This window comes from Chiloscyllium punctatum, chromosome 6 (genome assembly GCF_047496795.1).
Source record: "Chiloscyllium punctatum isolate Juve2018m chromosome 6, sChiPun1.3, whole genome shotgun sequence".
NCBI classification, from domain to species: Eukaryota; Metazoa; Chordata; class Chondrichthyes; order Orectolobiformes; family Hemiscylliidae; genus Chiloscyllium; species Chiloscyllium punctatum.
Window position 1 is genome coordinate 87681519 of NC_092744.1, and position 18347 is coordinate 87699865.

General features: G+C 43.7%; 1 protein-coding gene across 3 annotated transcripts in view; it reads right to left on the reverse strand.

Annotated features, from left to right (window-relative positions):
* Positions 1-18347, reverse strand: part of ephb1 (EPH receptor B1) — a 511139-nt gene that overhangs the window by 39504 nt on the left and 453288 nt on the right. For all 3 annotated transcript variants that reach the window (XR_011960959.1, XR_011960958.1, XM_072573215.1), the window contains exons 13-14: positions 11008-11157; positions 1916-2109 (exon numbers count right to left, since the gene is read on the reverse strand). Coding sequence is in view for 1 of the 3 variants with exons in the window: in XM_072573215.1 (XP_072429316.1) it covers positions 1916-2109; positions 11008-11157 (344 nt within the window). In the remaining 2 variants the exon portion in view is untranslated. The remainder of the gene's footprint in view (positions 1-1915; positions 2110-11007; positions 11158-18347) is intronic.

Genomic DNA, 18347 nt, shown 5'->3' on the forward strand with positions numbered 1-18347 from the left:
TGGGGTATGTGGAGCGCGCAGGGGTATGGGGAGAGCTGGGGTATGGGGAGAGAGCAGGGGTATGGGGAAAGTGCTGGGGTATGGGGAGAGAGCTGGGGTGTGGGGAGCGCACAGGGGTGTGGGGAGCCCGCAGGGGTGTGGGGAGCGCACAGGGGTATGGGGAGCGTGCAAGGGTGTAGGGAGCGAGCTGGGGTATGGGGAGAGGACAGGGGAATGGGGAGAGAGCTGGGGTATGGGGAGACGACTGGGGTATGTGGAGCGCGCAGGGGTATGGGGAGAGAGCAGGGGTATGGGGAAAGTGCTGGGGTATGGGGAGAGAGCTGGGGTGTGGGGAGCGCACAGGGGTGTGGGGAGCCCGCAGGGGTGTGGGGAGCGCACAGGGGTATGGGGAGCGCACAGGGGTATGGGGAGAGAGCTGGGGTATGGGGAGCGAGCTGGGGTATGGGGAGCGCACAGGGATATGGGGAGAAAGCTGGCATATAGGGAGAGTGCTGGGGTGGGGAAGCGAGCTGGGGTAAGGGGAGAGAGCTGGGGTTTGGGGAGATGGCTGGGATAGAGGGAGAGGGCTGGTGTATGGGGATGAGCTGGGGTACGGGGAGAGGGCTGGGGCATGGGGAGAGAGCTGGGGTAAGTGGAGAGTGCTGGGGGATGGGGAGATGTCTGGAGTATGGGGAGAGAGCAGGGGTAAGGGGAGAGAGCTGGGGTATGGGGAGATGTCTGTGGTCCAGGGAGAGGGATGGGTATGGGTAGAGAGCAGGGGTATGGGGAGTGAACTGGGGCAGGGGGAGCGAGCTGGGGTATAGGGAGAGTGCAGAGGTGGAGGAGAGAACAGGAGTATGGGGAGCGAGCTGGGTTATGGAGTGAGAGCTGGGGTATGGGGAGAGAGCTGGGATATGGGGAGTGAGCTGGGGTAAATGGAGGGAGCTGGGTTAAGGGGAGAGTCCTGGGGTATGGGGGAGACCTGGCGTATAGTGAGTGAGTTGAGGCATGGGGAGAGCGCTGAGTTATGGGGAGAGAGCTGGGGTATGGGGAGCAAGCTAGGGTATGGGGGTGGGCTAGGGTATGGTGAGCGAGTTGGGGTATGGGGAGAGAGCAGGGGCATGGTGAGACAGCTGGGGTATGGGGAGTTAGCTGGGGTATGGGGAGAGGACTGGGGTATGGGGAGTGCGCAGGAGTATGAGGAGAGAGCTGGGATGTGGGGAGAGACTGGTGTAAGGGGAGAGGACTGGGGTATGGGGATAGAGCTTGGGTGCAGGGAGAGTACTGGGGGATGGGGAGCGTGCAGGGGTATGGGGAAAGAGCCGGGGTATGGGGAGTAAGGTGGGGTGTGGGAAGACAGCAGGGATATGGGGAGCGCTCAGAGGTATGGGGAGCGAGCAAGGATATGGGGAGCATGCTGGGATATAGGGAGAGGACTGGGGTATGGGGACAGAGCTGGGGTATGTGGAGAGAGCCGGGGTATGGGGAGAGAGCCGGGGTATGGGGAGAGAGCTGGATTATGGGGTGGGAGCTGGGGTTTTTGGGAGAGAGTTGGGGTCTGGGGAGAGAGCCATGGTATGGGGAGCAAGTTTGGGTATGAGCAGTGAGATAACGTATGGGGAGACAGTTGGGGTATGGGGAGTGAGCAAGGGTATAGGCAGAAAGCAGGGGTATGGCATTGAGATAGAGGATGAATCATGATTATCCTGAATGGCAGCAGGTGCTTAATGGGCCGAGTGGCTTCCTCCTGCTTCCAGTTTCTGCGTTTCTATGGATTTTATCTCCTCTAGCCAGACAGGGAGCAACATGTGGTACCCAATGGGGACTGAAATCGATCTCTATGCGTCAGCCTTGATGACCACTGCCACATGCAGAACCAGCTGGGTAACAGCGTCACCAATTCTGGCATGCGATTGAGAAGACGTGAAATGCCTACACTGCGGTGATGGTGGCCATGGTCTTCAGGCTGGTAGGATTCCGGATCATTTTGTCGAGAGTGTTGACGTTCTGGGCGAACTTGGGTCTGGAGTTTCGGTCTTTCTGCCAACAGTCTAACATGAGCTGGTGCAGGGCCGCTGGGCAGTCCATGGGTGGTGGCAAACGATAATCCTGCTCAATTGCATTGATTACCTGGAAACACATGGAAAACATGGCCCATTATGAAGTGCTTTTCAAACAGACAATGCAAGTTACAAAGATCCTTAAGTTAACTTTAAGAAAGAAGTGTTCAGTTGGAATTCTCCTCACTCACAGTTAAAGAAAGGAGAGGACCAGTATTCATAGAGACATACAGCACAGAAACAGACTCTTTGGTCCAACCAGCCCATGCCGACCATAATCCCAGGTTAAACTCATCTCACCTGCCTACACTTGGCCCATATCCCTCCAAACATTTCTTATTCATGTACTTATCGAAATGCATTTAAGACATTGCAACTGGACCCACATCCACCATTTCCTTGGGAAGTTCATAGCACACACAAACCACACTCTGTGTTAAAACGTTGCCCCTCATGCTTTTGTAAATCTTTCTCCTCTCACCTTAAAAATATGGCCCGAGTCTTGAAATCCCCAACCCTTCGGAAAAAGACACTCGTCATTCACCTCACCTATACCTCGATGAGGTCACCCTCAACCACCCGCACTCCAGTGAAAAATGCCCCAGCCTATCCTCCTTATAATGTAAAGTCACCATTGCCAGCAACATCCTGGCAGATCTCTTCTGAATACTCTCCAGCTTTCATAGTATCCCTCCTACAACAGGGTGACCAGGACTTGACACAGTACCTATTAGTCTTAGAGCATCTTTCACATCTGAAGATGCCCTTTACAATCAAGGAAGTATAGTCGGTGTATTAGTGGAGAAAAATCGATTTAAATCTGTTGTTTCACATATAATGCCATAAACTGCAAGACTAGGATGACCTGATGACTTAGCTGAGGAACTCTCCAGTTCTTCTTGCAACAGTGGGACAGAATCCTTTATATAATCACACAAGGAGAGCAGACAGGTCTCAGCTTGATGTCTTGCCCAAAACCACATCTCCAACAGTGTAGCGCTCCCTCAGCGCTGGATTGGAATTTCACCTTTCATTTTGACCTGAAATCAAATAACTGAAAACTTGGTCAAAGTCGTAGGTTTTCTTAAAGAAGGAGAGAAATGGGGACAGGTTGTTGGGTTAAGACAGTGAATTTAGGAACTTGGTGAAACAAAATCAGAAATTATTGAACTTGAAACATTAACTCTGTTTTCTCTCCATAATTGCTGCCAAACCTGCAGTGATTTTCCAGCAGTTTGTTTTTGTTTCAGGTTTCCAGTGCCCACAGTTCATTGTTATATCTTTGTTATATTGTTTCTATAATAATATAGAAGCTTAGTGCTTTGACATGAGTAACATGGTTTCTTTAGCTGCATAGTGATACAAAATATGACAGAAAACAGTACAAAGTTTTATTCACTTGTGAGATGTGGGCATCACTGGCAGGCCAGCATTTATTGCCCATTCCTCGTTAGACTGTAAGACATAGGAGCAGAAGTTAGACAATTCAGCCATGGGTCTACCCACCCATTCAATCATGGTTGATAAGTTTCTCAATCCCAGTCTCCCACTTTCTCCCCATAACCCTTGATCCCTTTGATACTCAAGAACCTATCTACCTCAGTCTTAAATATACTCAATGAGTTGCCTCCACAGCCTTTTTTGGCAATGAACTCCATTGATTCACCACTCTCTGGCTGAACAAGTTTTTCCCTATTTCTGTTTTAAAAGATCTTCCCTTTACTTTAAAGCTATGCCCTCATGTCCTAGTCTCTCCTACCAATGGAAACATCTTCCCAACATCCACTCTGTCCAGGCCATTCAGTATTCTGCATGTTTCAATTAGATCCCCCCCTCATCTTTCTAAACTCCATCGAGTATAAACCCAAAGTCCTCAAATGCTCCTCATATGTTAAACTTTTCATTCCTGGGATCATTCTCATGAACTCTTTCTGAACATGCTCCTGGGCCTGAGATATGGGGCCCAAAACTGCACACAATACTCCAAATGTGGTCTGACCAGAACCTTATGGAGCCTCAGAGGTACATCCCTGCTTAAATACTCTAGTCCTTTCCAAATAAATGCCATCAATGCATTTGCTTTCCTAACTACTGACTCAACCTGCAAGTTTACCTTGAGAGAATCCTGAACTAGGACTCCCAAGTCTCACTGCATGTCAGACTGCTGAATATTCTCCCCATTTAGAAAATAATCCATGTCTCTATACTTCCTACCAAAGTGCATGACCTCAACTTTCGCACATTGAACTCCACCTGCCATTTCTTTGCCCACTCTCCGAACCTACCAAATCATCCTGCAGCCTCCCTGCCTCCTCAATGCTACCTGTCCCTCTACCTATCTTTGTATCATCTGCAAACTTAGCTATAATGCCCTCAGTTCCTTCGTCTAGGTCGTTAATGTACAAAGTGAAAGGTTGTGGTCCAACACTGAACACCACTTGTCACTAGCTGCCATCTTAATAATGAGCCTTTTATCCCCCACTCTCTGCTTTCTGCCAGACAGCCAAGCCTCTATCCATGCTAGCACCTTACCCCTCACACCTTGGGCCTTACCTTACTCAGTAGCCTCCTTGTCAAAGGCCTTCTTGAAGTCCAGGTAGATCACATTTGTCGAACTTGCTCATTACTTCCTCAAGAATTCTAGAAGATTTGTCAGGCATTACCTCCCTTTGATGAAACCATGTTGACTTTGTCCTATTTCACCAAACACTTCCAAATGTTCAAAAATCTCATCCTTCACCATGGATTCCGGGATCTTACCCATGACTGAGGTTAGTCCATCTGATCCAGGTGGTTTATCCACCTTCAGGCCACCCAGTTTTTCTAGCACCTTCTCCTTGGTGATGGCCACTATACTCAGCTCTTCTCCCTCACTGTCTTGAATTTTTGGGATATTACTCCTGTCCTCCACTGTGAAGACCGACACAAAGTAATTATTCAGTTCCTCAGCCATTTCATTTTTCCCCACTACTATCTTTCCAGTGTCATTTTCCAGCAGTCCAATGTCCACTTTTGTCTCTCTTTTGCTCTTTATATATGTAAAGAAACTCTTATATTCTTCATTTATATTACTGACTAGCTTATCTTCATATTTAACCTTCTCGCTCCTTATTTCTTTTTTTATTGGTCTTTAGAAGCTTCCCAATTTTCTGGTTTCTCAATGCCCTTCACCACATTATGTGCTTTCTCTTTTGCTTTCATGCTATCCCTGACTTCCCCAGTCAGCCATGATTGCCTCATCCTTCATGTACCATTCTTCTTTTCCCTCGGGATGAATCTCTGCCATATCTCCGGAGTTACTCACAGAATCTCCTGCCATTGCTGTTCCACTGTCTTTCCTGCTAGGCTGCTCTTCCAGTCAATTCTACCCAGCTCCTCCCTCATGCCTCTGTAGTTGCCTTTATTCAGCTGTAATACCATTACCTCTGATTCTATCTTCTCCCTCTCAAATTGTAGAGTAAATTCAATCGTATTATGATCACTGCATCCTAAGGGTTCCTTCACCTTAAGCTCCCTTATGAAGTCTGCCTCATTGCACACACTAAGTCCAACATTGCCTGTTCCCGAGTGGGCTCCACCACAAGCTGCTCCAAAAAGCCATCTCATAGACATTCCACAAACTCCTTTTCTTGCGATCCTGATTTTCCAGCCTGGTTTTACCAACTTGGTTTTCCTAGTCCACCTGCATACTGATCACTATAACTTTGCCTTTCCTACACATCTTTTCTATCTTCTGGTGTATCTTGTGCCCCAGCTCCTGAATACTGTTTGGAGACTTGTACGTAACTCCAACTATGTTTTTTTTTTCCTTTGTGGTTCCTCAATTCTACCCATACCGATTCTACACCATTTGACCCAACTTTGTTTCTTACTATTGATTTAATTTCATTTTGTACTAACAAGGCAATCCCATCCCTTCTGGAGACCTGCCTATCTTTTCAATAGGCTGTATAGTCTTGGATATTCAACTCCCAATCCTGATTCCCTTTCAGCCACATCTCCGTGATGCCCACCACGTCATACCTGACAATTTCAATCTCCACCATAAGCTCATTCACCTTATTCTTTATACTGCGTGCATTCAGATATAACACTGTCTCACATATAACTGTCTCTTTTCTCATTATATTGCCTGTGAGAAGGTGGTGGACTTCTTGAACCACTGCAGTCCATGTGCTGCATGTAGACCTACAATGCTGTTAGGGAGGGAATTCCAGGGTTTTGACCCAGTGATAGTGAAAGAACGGTGATATATTTCCATGTCAGGATGGTGAGTGGCTTGGAGAGGAAAATGCAGGTCGTGGCATTCCCATCTATTTGCTGTCCTTGTCCTTCTAGAATAAGTCGTTGGTTTGGAAAGTGTTGTCTAAGGATATTTGGCAAATTTCTGCAGTGCATCTTAGAGATAGTACATGCTTAATGCTACTATTGAGCATCGGTAGTAGAGGCAGTGGATGCTTGTGGATGTGACACCAATCAAGATGGCTGTTTTGCCCTGGATAGTGTCAAGCTTCCCAAGTGTTGAAGCTGTACCCATCCAGGTAAGTGGGGTGTATGTCATTGTGGGCTGACTTGTGCCTTGTAGACGATGGACAGACTTTGAAGAGTCAGGAAATGGATTACTTCCCTCATCATTCCGAGTCTCTGAGCTGCTCATGTAGCCATTGCATATATGTTGTGAGTCCAGTTAAATGTCTGGGCAATGGTAACCCCAAGGATGTTAATAGTGGGGAATTGAGTGATAGTAATACCACTGAATGTGAAATAGGTGGTCGTCAGAATGTTTCTTGTTGGCATTTCTATGGAATGAATATTACTTGTGATGCAGATAGATTGTATGCTGCTGTTGGAGTTAATTTGTTCTGTCTGTGAAATATTGTGGGGATAGTTTGCTTTAATAAAGATTGAATTAACATGTCAGAGCTTTTTTCTAAACATCAACATCAGACACATCACCACAGCAGCCACATCCTTTGTCCCCAAGGCAGGGACACTACCAGTGCACCTCCAAACCAGTACCTGGATTCGAATCCTGGACCCTCAGATTAAAAAGTGCTTTACCACATGAATAACCTCAGCTCCCCAAGACTTTCTCGCTGGTGAATGGAAAGAACATGCTTAATGGAAGTCAAGAATGAACAAGAGGGCAATGATTGTTGTATAAGATCCCTGTTTGTTATTTTACTGATGTTATACCTCAACTTTTGGTGCTAATATGGTCCATTATGCAAATAGGGTGAAAAACATTAAAGCCTCCCAGCATCCTTCCACATACATTGATAGGTAAACTGTTGAAAAAGCAGGCCAAGTAATCAAACACAGAACAGCATTAAATATAATCATCTGTCATCGTTCCTTGACCTTGGGTAACCTTAATACTGTTATTCCCTGTTGATTAAAAACAAGAGACGCTGTGTTTGAGGGATAAAACCTCCTGGCAGAGCTGGGAGAGAGTGCCTTACTCAGCCAGAGTCTCTCATCTCTTGGGTTGTCAGACTCAATCATTTTACCTCACCAGCCATGCCTGAGGCCCTCATCAAAACCCAGTATTGAAATTAAAATAAATGTTGAACAAAAAAAAGCAGCCTCATTAATGCTCGGAATAATGACTTGCGAGCAGACTCTGTCTTAGCAGCACTGCTGGTGAATCACGCTTTGAGGAGGTGACTTTAGTCAAAGACTTTGTACACATCTGGCCCACTGTGCTTTCGACACAATTGACAAGAAAGGGGAGTACAGTGAGTTTAACATTTGAACTCCGTTAACACTCGCTGGTGGATAGATGTCAAAAATACATTCAACTGAAAATAACTAGCATTTATTTTTCTGTCAGCCATAGACTTTCTGTTACGTGTTAGGCATCTCCAGTGCAGAACATTCCGCACCAATTGACCGCCAGGAATGTCAGAATGCATGTCATCTGAAATGATTTAATTCTATCTGCCAATCGAGAGCTAAAACAGAAGAGTGGATGGAAATGATTACCACTAATCGAGGGTGTCTATGCACCGGGTTCAGAGATCCAAGCAATCTGTAACTGATGCGTCTATAGATATCAAATTAACTTGCAGCTAGCAGGAAATCAGGAAACAATTTCTCACACAAAGGCTAGTAAAAGTCCAGAAGTTTCTCTCTCAAAAGGCTGTGCGCCTTTCAAGTTTGAGATCATTGAATCCCTACTGTGTGGTAGTAGGCCATTCAGCCCACACCGACCCTCTGAGGAGCTTCTCACCCAGACCCTACCCTTTAACCCTATATTTCACATGGCCAATCCTTCTAACTTGCACATCCCTGGACACACCTTTGGACTGTGGGAAAAAACGAGAGCACCTGGAGAAAATCAATGCAGACATGGGGAGAACTCTACACTGATAGTCACCTGAGGTTGGAAATGAAGCCTGGTGCTATGAGGCAGCAGTGCTAACCACCAAGCCCCATGCCACTGCAGTAGATTAGCTCCTCCCTTGATGAGGTTATTGACGGATACAAACCGAGGACAGATAATTGGAGTTGAGGAATAGATCCGGCATGATCGAACTGAATGGTGAATGAAAACCCAAAGGTTAAGATGATTTCCTCTTGTTCTGATTTTGCCGTCAGAGGGAATAGATTCTCTGCATACACCCTAGTGAGTCCTTTTAACGTTTTAATTGCCTTAATTACCAAACCCCTCCAAGTCTGATGTACTCAAGTGAATATGAGCCATAACTTAACCTTTTGTACTGGGGTATCACTCTAATGAATCAGCACTGTGGTACCACCACAACCAATACCTCCTTTCGGAGATGTGATGCCCAAGACTGTATGAAGTATTCCACACATCAGGAGCAGGAGTAGGTTCCTGACACCTGCTCCTCCAATCAGTATGATCATGGCTGATCTGATCACTCGACATTTCTATTTAAACCCCTGGTAACCTTTCACCCTTGGCTTATCAACAATCTTTGCCTCAAAATGATTCAAGGACTTGCTTCCACAGACCTTTGAGGAAGAGAGTTCTAAAGACTCATGGTCCTCTGTGAAGATTAAAAAACGTGGACACCAAGACCCCGTATAACTGCAGTATAACTTCTATTCCTTTGGAAATGAACAATAATGTTCATTTTGGCTTTTTGCACCTGTCTACCAACTTTAACTGACGTGTATCTGTACTTTATAATTTCTCATAGTGTCTAGTTTCTTTTTGTTTGGAAAGTATTCCAATTCATCATTGCTTGTTGCAAATGTCTGAATGTTGGTGCTCAAAAACTATGGAGAATGGACCAAGTGGGTCCAGTTTTGGTCACCCAGTGATAGGAAGGACATTATAAACTGGAGATGGTTCAGAAGAGATTTCCCATGATGTTACTCGGTATGAAGGGTTGAGAGGTGACCTGATAGATGTTTATAAAATAATGAGGGGTATAAATATAGGTAACGGAGTTGTCTTTTCCCTAGGATGGGGGATTTCAAGACTCGGGGGAACATTTTTAAGGTAAGAGGAAAGAGATTCCGAAAAGACATGAGGAGCAAATATTTTACACAGAGGGTGGTTCATGTGTGGAATGAATTCCCAAGGAACAGATGGATATGGGTGCAATTACAACTTTCAAAAGACACTTAAGTACGTGAAGAGGAAAGGCTTGCTGAAATATGGGCCAGCAGCAGGCAGGTGGGATTAGTTCAGTTTGGGATTATGTTCAAGATGGACTAGCTGGACCGAAATGCCTGTTTCTGTGCTCTATGATTCTATGACTGTGTGTCAGCTCCTGTCGGAGTTATGGACACAATCAGCGTTATCCAAATGCTCAAAGTTTTCTTGGTGTCATAACATCTGTTTGGATGCCAGGGGTTCATGGAGGAAAAATCAAACCGCTAATCAAAGCCCATTAGTGGCTAATCAGCTTGTCATTATGCACAGCAGCACCACATTATGCTGATTAGGACAAAGAAATGATTTCAATCCCTGTTATCTCACGCACTCTCAAAAGAAAACAAAGAAAACCAATTAGAAGGAGAAAGCTATGGAGATATTCTTAGGGAGAGAAATAAGAGAGAAAAAAAACATGTTTTGCTCATGAGGGTATTTCCTCATGAAGGAGAACCATAGAACTCACTGGGGAATATTATCCCTATATATGTATGTCCAGATGAAACTGGGAAGGTAGGTAGTGAAACACCAATTTACAACTGACCTGAAATTTAATCTGTTCTGAGCAGGCACCAAAGGCACCCATAAATCAGGACCCGATACAATGGGGTCTTTCTTTAAATAAGTCTATCCTTGGGCTGTGGCTTGAATTTTAACTCCAAAGTGAGTGAGAAAGTTGTCGTTCTTTAATGTGCCAGGCTGAAGCTTGGCAGAATAAAGTTGGGACATAAAGATGTTCTTTTATTATTTTGCTTTCCTTTATAATTGCTTGGAAAAGCAAAAGTGTTCCCATGGGCCCTGAAGTGGGTATTTCAGCTTCTTCCGCTCTGAGCTCCTTGCCGGATCCATTCCCCACCATTCAATCAGTTACCCCCCCATCCCCCGAAACGCCCATCCTACACCCCCACCTCTGTCTTATCCAAATCTATTTACATGCCAGTCTGAAGAGGCAGACAGAAGTCTGTCAATGAAAATAACCCAGGCCTTATCTTTGCAGCATTGGGTATTTATCCATATCCTAAGGACGTTTGAGGAAGATTTGGTGAGCGAACCAACACTTACCCATTATTTCACTGGCTGGTCTTAAAATGTTGGGTTTGGAATCAATTACACTGTCAGAATATCCATCAGTTTGTGAAAGACAGAGGCAAGTACATTTACTCGGCAATGTTCTGGGTCAGTTTGAAGAATGAACTCTCATGTACTGGTTTAACATGAAACGTTTTCTGTTCTCCTTTATCAGCAATCATGCATTTTTCTTATTATTTAATTCTCAAAATTATTTCCTGTGTTGTTCAGGTTGTATTATGCACCAAATTGTATGACAAAACTACTTACGTCTTGGTTTGACATGTCCCAGTAAGGCCTCTCTCCGAATGACATCACTTCCCACATGACAATTCCATAACTCCAAACATCACTGGCTGAAGTGAACTTGCGATACGCAATTGCTTCAGGTGCGGTCCATCGCACGGGGATCTTTCCACCCTGCACAGTTAATGACAGACCCATGTTAGCATCTTTGTTTGTTGCCATGGTGTTTCCCTAGGTGAAAGACCCTTAGCAACTGCACCATGTTACCTGTGGCTTAATAGCTAGCACTCTCACTTCCTTCGGAGTCAGAAGGTCTGGGAGTTTAAACCTGAAACTCGAGTCCATAAACCAGACTGTGCAGCAGCGAGGCACTATCAGCTGCTGATGTTCAACTCTGACTGCTGTCTCAGGTGGGTGTATGAAGAAAATCCTGGCGCTCTTTCAAAGGAGAGCAGGTGAATTCCCTGTTGTGCCTGTGCCAATATTTACATTTCAAACCACATAATTACAAGATTATCCAGCAATGTATGCTAATGGTTTTGTGGGAGCCTGTATTGCGCAAATTAATTGGCACTACATTCCAATAATGGTTACACTTCAAAAGTGCTTCATTGGCTGTGAAGTGTTTTGAGACATCCTGAGATCAGGAAGGGTGCTAGGGAAATGCTAAATTATTGGACTGCCTGAAACTGGCTGTGCAGAAATTTAGACCATCCCAGGTTTCAATCATTCCACCAATGCCATGGCCTCAACTCTCAAATTTCCTCTCTAACCCTCTTCACCTGTCCTTCCAGCTTCAAGTTGCTTCTTAAAATATATTTTTGTGAAGTAACCTTTGCCCCTGGGCCCTAATATAGAATCCCTACAGTGTGAAAGCAGGCCATTTGGCCCATTGAGTCCACACCGCCCCTCCAAAGAGCACCCCATCCACACCCAAACCTCCCGATCCAATTCCTGTAACCCTGCATTTCCTACCTAGCCTGCACATTCCTGGACACAATGGGCAATTTAGCATCACCAATTCACCTTGTTTGGTTTAGAATCCAATTTTGCTTTACGATATTCTTGTAAGGCACCTTGGAGTATTTTATCATGTTAAAGTTGGTATAAAAACATAATATGTTGTTGCTGATAAATCTTTAAGTTGAACATTATCAAGATGATGAACTATGGAAAATGTGCCCACTACTCTGCAGCTAAGTGCCAGTTTCTCAGTACTCTTAGTTCCACTAGATACAGGGTTAAGGTCAGGCTTTAGGCTTCTGTATCCACAAGTCAACTGACCAAAGTTTCCCACACAGTAGATTTTCAGTCTCACCGGAGTTATGGTGCCAAATTCAGCAATACTTTGTGTAGGGTGGAGTTATCGAGCTGTAGACCTCTACCCAACTTCCCTTGAAGTTGAGTGTCCCCAAATTTGTGCTCAGCAGTCAGCAAGTGAGATCATTTCACCCCCTTGGCTAGTCTGGGATTCAAACCTCAGGTACATGAGAGAAGGATTTATCAGGCACTAGTGAGTCACAAGCTCTTTATCAAAACAACAGGAAGATCAATACACCAGTAGCTCACTTAACAATATCGAGTGGTTTGGATTTGATGCTCATCCCTAGGGTTTTCAAGTATCTAATCCTAGGCTGGCCATGTTGTGCTATATGGCAGAGATGCGGCAGTCAGTTGTAGAGGCGGCAGGCTTTTGATGAGTGGAATCTACCTAATGCCACAATCATATTCAGTCATTGTTTTAAACTAAGATGAGTGACAAGTCAGAAGGTTCAACAGCATATAAATAACAGCAAAGAATGACAAAGCCATTAGTAAGCTGGAAGAATTTAGAGTACAAGAGGAAGCTAGCTAGAAATATAAATTAGATCATAAGAGTCTCTACAGATATTTAGAAAGGAAAAGAGTGAGTTAAGTTCCTCTGGACTGTAAGACTGGTCAGTTAATAATGGCAAATAAGGAAATGGTCGATGAATTGAACTAATATTTTCTTTTAGCAGTAGAGGACACAAACAAAAACAGAAATTGCTGGAAAAGTTCAGTAGGTCTGGCAGCATCTGTGGAGAGAAATCAGAGTTAATGTTTTGGGTCCAGTGACCCTTCCGCAGAAGGGCTGAGTTCTGAGGAAGGTTCATTCGATCTGAAACATTAACCTGATTTCTCTCCACAGATACTGCCAGACCTGCTGAACATTTCCAGCAATTTCTGCTTTTGTTTCGATTTATAGCATCTAAACTTCTTCTGGTTTTCTTTTGCAGAGAACGTAAATTCTATCCCAGAAATAATTCTGAATCAGAAAGTGAAAGAAAAACAGCTTAAAACAATTACAATCGGCAAGGAAATGTGATTGACAGAATTATTAAAACTGCACGTTAATAATCCCTGTGTCCTGATGTACTTTGTTGTATGTTCTTAAAAAGAAGAGTCTATTGACATAATAGATACATTAGTGCTAATTTTCCAAAACTTCATAGATTTTGGAAAGATGTCATCCAACTGGAGACCAAAGAATGTCACTCTGGATGATGTCGTGATCCTTAGTAAGACCTGGAATGATCACATGGTACAGTTGGCAGAACTCTTTGAATGACTAGGAGAACCAAAACTGGTGATAAACTTAAATAAAATGGAATCCGTGGAAGCAGAGGTGACATTCTTGGGCCATAACATTGGTCATGGAAGGTTGACCCCATGAAATGCAAAGACGAGGGCTATCAAGGAATTTCCACGACCAACCTCGAAGAAAGAGGTGCTTCGATTGTTAGGACTCAGCGGATTCTATTGGAAGTTTATTCCAAACTACAGCAGTGTAGTGGCACCCTTAATTGAGTTGCTGAAGAACACAAAGTTTCGGTGGACAGAATCATACCAGGAGGCATGTGACCATTTGAAATCAATATTAACCACCAAACCAGTTTTAGCTACACCAACGTTTTCAAAACTTTTAAAGTCATCATCAATGCTAATAACATAGGAGTTGGAGCTGTACTCCGACAGGAAGGTGAGGATGGGATTGAACTGCCAGCTGGTTACTTTTCGAAGAAGATCAACATCCACTAGAGGAAATACTCCACAATCAAAAAGGAATTATTGAGTTTGGTCCTGGCCTTACAGCATTTTAATGTGTATGTCACGAACAATGCGTTGGAGACAGTTGTGTACACTGACCACAATCCACTTACATTCTTTAGTTTTTTTTAAGGTAAGAATATGAGACTATTTTGTTGGAGTCTTATGTTACAGACTTCTAATTAAAAATCATACAAGTTGTGAGGAAGAATGTAATCGCAGAAGCATTATTGCGGATTTAACTGATAGAGTTTAGATGAGATTTGTATTTATTTAATGTTATACATATACAGGTAGATAGGAAAAAGTTAAGGAGAACTTATAGGAGAAAGTGACGACTGCAGATGCTGGAGTTCAGAGCTGAAGGTGTGTTGCTGGAAAAGCACAGCAGGTCAGGCAGCATCCAAGGAGCAGGAGAATCGACATTTCGGGCATGAGCCCTTCTTCAGGCATGAGCCCTTCTTTCCTGAAGAAGGGCTTATGCCCGCAATGTCGATTCTCCTGCTCCTTGGATACTGCCTGACCTGCTGCGGTTTTCCAGCAACACATTTTCAGAAGGAGAACTTAAAGTCAAGTTATCTGTATGTTAGGGTAATGTCTTTTAAAAGTAGAGAAAAAAAATGAAACTATCTTTTCATTATGATAGTTCATTTTCTTCTGAAGGGGAGAGGTGTTATGAAGATGTGGGTGTACCTTTTAAGAGAGTTAAAAGCAGTAGAACTATCAGAGACAGCACCAAGTGTTCTCAATAAGGCATCAGTGTATGTTAACACTGGATCGAAAAACTCGATTAGTTTGTTGCCTGGAGACAAAAACAAATTTGAATTCAGCCAATCAGTTTAAATTATACCCCCAAAAAAGTACCAGATTCTAATCAAATTTGAATTGATGGTATTGATAATCTTAAAAGCCAATGACACGATCTGATGCTCTGGGGTATAATACCGGGGTGGGAGGGTGGAATTGAACAGTTGAGAGGAGAATTACCACATCCTAGCACGTGGAAGACTGCTCGAACAAAATATCTCTCTTAAAAGTACCTTTTCGATCAGCAACCTGTGATGCAGAAATTCCTAAGCAAAGGAAAGGAAGACACAAGAAGATCCAAATAGAAGAACAAAAGCTGCCTGGTTTTGAGATATGAAGTGTGGTTTTGTAAATCTTAGTTGGGAGTTTTATCAGACTAGTATTATTGAAGGGACGGTAATAGGTTAGAATAAGGAATGGTAAATAGTTGTTAGTTAATTTTACTCTGTTATACTTTAAGGAATAAAGTTGTTAATTTTTACTTTAAATACAACTTGGCCACATAATTTATACAGATTGCTGCACGGGATAAATCTTTTCTGTGTTGCTGGTTTTAAATTAAGCAGGAGAGCTTACCCGATGTAAGTCTAAAATTGAAGGCATAGGTTCAATGTGAGAGAGGAAAGATTTAAAAAAGACCCGGCAAGTAACTTTTTCACAAGAGTGCGCTGCACGTATGAGTCAAAACGTGTGGCACTGGAAAAGCACAGCTGATCAGGCAGCATCCAAGAAGCAGGAGAGTTGCTGTTTCGAGCATAATCTCTTCAACAAACTTCCAGAGGAAGTGGTAGAAGCAGGTGTAATTACAACACTTAAAAGGCACCTGGATAAGTATATGGATAGGTAGGGTTTACGAAGGACATGGGCCAAATGCTGGCAAATGGGACAAGGTCAGATTGGGATGTCTGGTCAGCATGGATGAGTTGGACAAAGGGTCTGTTTCCATGCTGTAATACTCAATGTGATGTATTGTGTGCCACAGGGACATAGGGAATCTATCAGGAGATTTAGGTAGGTAAATAAGTAGGTAAAACTTTAACAGCAGGAGTACAGTGTAGGAAGATCGGAACTTATCCATGTTGTCTGGTTGATTAAGAAAGCAGCTTGTCATTTAAATAGAGAGAGATTTTAGCAAGTTGAAGTACAGAAGGATCTGGGTGTCCCTGTACATGAATCCCTTGATGTTAGTATGCAGGTAAAGTGAGTGGTAAGGGAGACAAAAATCAGTGAAGACTGGAGGGTCATGAATGTTGTGCCATTATTCAAGAAAGGCTGCAAAGAAAAGCCTGGGGCCTTTAGAGCAATAAGCTTAACATATGTGGTGGGTAACTTACTTGAGAAGATTCTGAGAGATAAGGTATACATGCATTTGGGAAGACAGGGTTTGATTAGGAATAGTCAGCATAGCTTTGTGTGGCAGATCATACCTCACAAATTTGTTCGAGTTCTTTGATGAATTGACCAGGAAGGTTGATGAGGGTAGGGTGGTAGACATAGACTATATGGATTTTAGCAAGGCCTTTGATAAGATTCCAAATGGTAGACTGCTCTTGAAGGTTAGATTGCATGGAATCTACAGGGAGCTGGCAAATTGGAAAAAAATGGGCTTGTTGGTGGGAAACAGAGTGTAATAGTGGAAGGATGCTTGTAGGACTGGAGGCCTGAAGCTTCTGGAGTGCCTCAGGGGTTGGCACTGGGCCCATTGCTGTTTGTTATCCATATCAATGACTTGGATGAGAACGTACAAGGTATGATTAGTGAGTTTGCAGATGACACTAAAATAGGCAATATCATGGACAGTGAGGAAGGTTATTAGAAATTGCAGCAGAACCTTGATCAACTGGGGAAGTGGAGTGAGGTATAGCAAATGGAGTTTAATATCGATAAGTCTTGCATTTTGGAAAGTCAAATCAAGGTAGGATTGTGAATGGTAGGGCCTTAAGAAGTGTAGTGAAACAGAGGGAGCTTAGAGTTCAGGTTCACAGTTCTCTGAAAGTGGAGTCACAGGTAGACAAGGCAGTAAACAAGGCTTTTGGCACACTGGTCTTCATTAGTCAGGGCTTTGAATATAGAATTTGGGAAGTTATGCTGCAGTTATACAGGATGTTGGTGAGACAGCACTTGGAGTATTGTGTTCAATTTTGGTCACCTAGTAATAGAAAGGATGCTATTAAACTGGAAAGAGTGCAGAAGGAATTTACAAGAATGTTGCCTGGACTCAATGGTCTGAGTTATAAGGAGAGGTTGGATAAGCTAGGACTTTATTCTTCAGAGCATAGGAGACTTGGGGGGGTGGGGGAATCTTATAGAAGTGGATAAGATCATGAGAGGCATGGATAGGGTGAATGAATTCCATCTTTCTCGCAGGGTTGAGGAATCAAGGACTTGAGGGCATCAGTTTAAGGTTAGAGGGGAAAGGATAAAAGGGAACTTGAGGGCAACGTTTTATAGAGAGGGTGGTATGCATAGGGAATGAGCTGCCAGTGGAAGTGGTTGGGGCGGGTACATTAACAACATTTAAAAGGCATTTGGACAAATACATGGATAGGAAAGGATTAGAAGGATATGGGCAGGAAAATAGGGTTAGTGTGGATGTACAGTTTGGCCGGCATGGACCAGTTTGGGCTGAAGAACCTGTCTCCATGTTGTAGGACCTATCATTGCTAGGGAAATGAAATGTGGAAGTTGGGATGATTTGCTACAGCTGTACAGGACATTGGTGAGACCACATCTGGAGTACTGAGTAGTTTTGGTCTCCTTGCCTAAGAAATGATATAAATCTATTGAAGCAATTCAGAAAAAGTTTGCCTGACTAATTCTTGGGAAAGTTTGATTATCTTATGATGAAGGTTTATAAAGGAGTTAAGAAAGCAAATGGAATACTCACCTTCGTTATTCGCGACATAGAATTTAAGAGCAGGGAGGTGATGCTGGAACTGTCTGAAAAGTTGGTTAGGCCAATGCAGGGGTATTGTGTGCAGTGCTGCAATCGACATTATGGGAAGGATGTGGTAGCATTGGAGAGGGTGCAGAGGAGATTTACCAGGATGTGGCCAGCGCTGGAGAGTTTCAGTTACAAGAAAAGCTCGGACAATCAGGGGTTGTTTTCCTTAGAGCAGAGAAGATTGAGGGGCTCCTAATCCTAATGTTTAAATATTGTGTCAGGGAACAATTGAAGGCAGCATCTTGGCTGTCCTCAGAAGTGTTGGGTTGATGAATGATGGTGAAAATCTATCATTCCTACTCTTGATCTTCAGATTCTGCTCACCATTGCACGGGTGTGAAGGACTGTCTGGGCAGAGTCACTGATGTTAACCACTTGGGTGACATACCGAATGGCAGCCCTACATCTCAGAGAGGATCTTGCAGAGTGGACCCATGATAAGGAAAGAGAATATGGCTCCTGCATTACTGTGTTCATATTGAGTGTAAGTTTGACCTATTCAAAAGGGATATTAAAATGGGAAAATAACACAACAATGATGAAG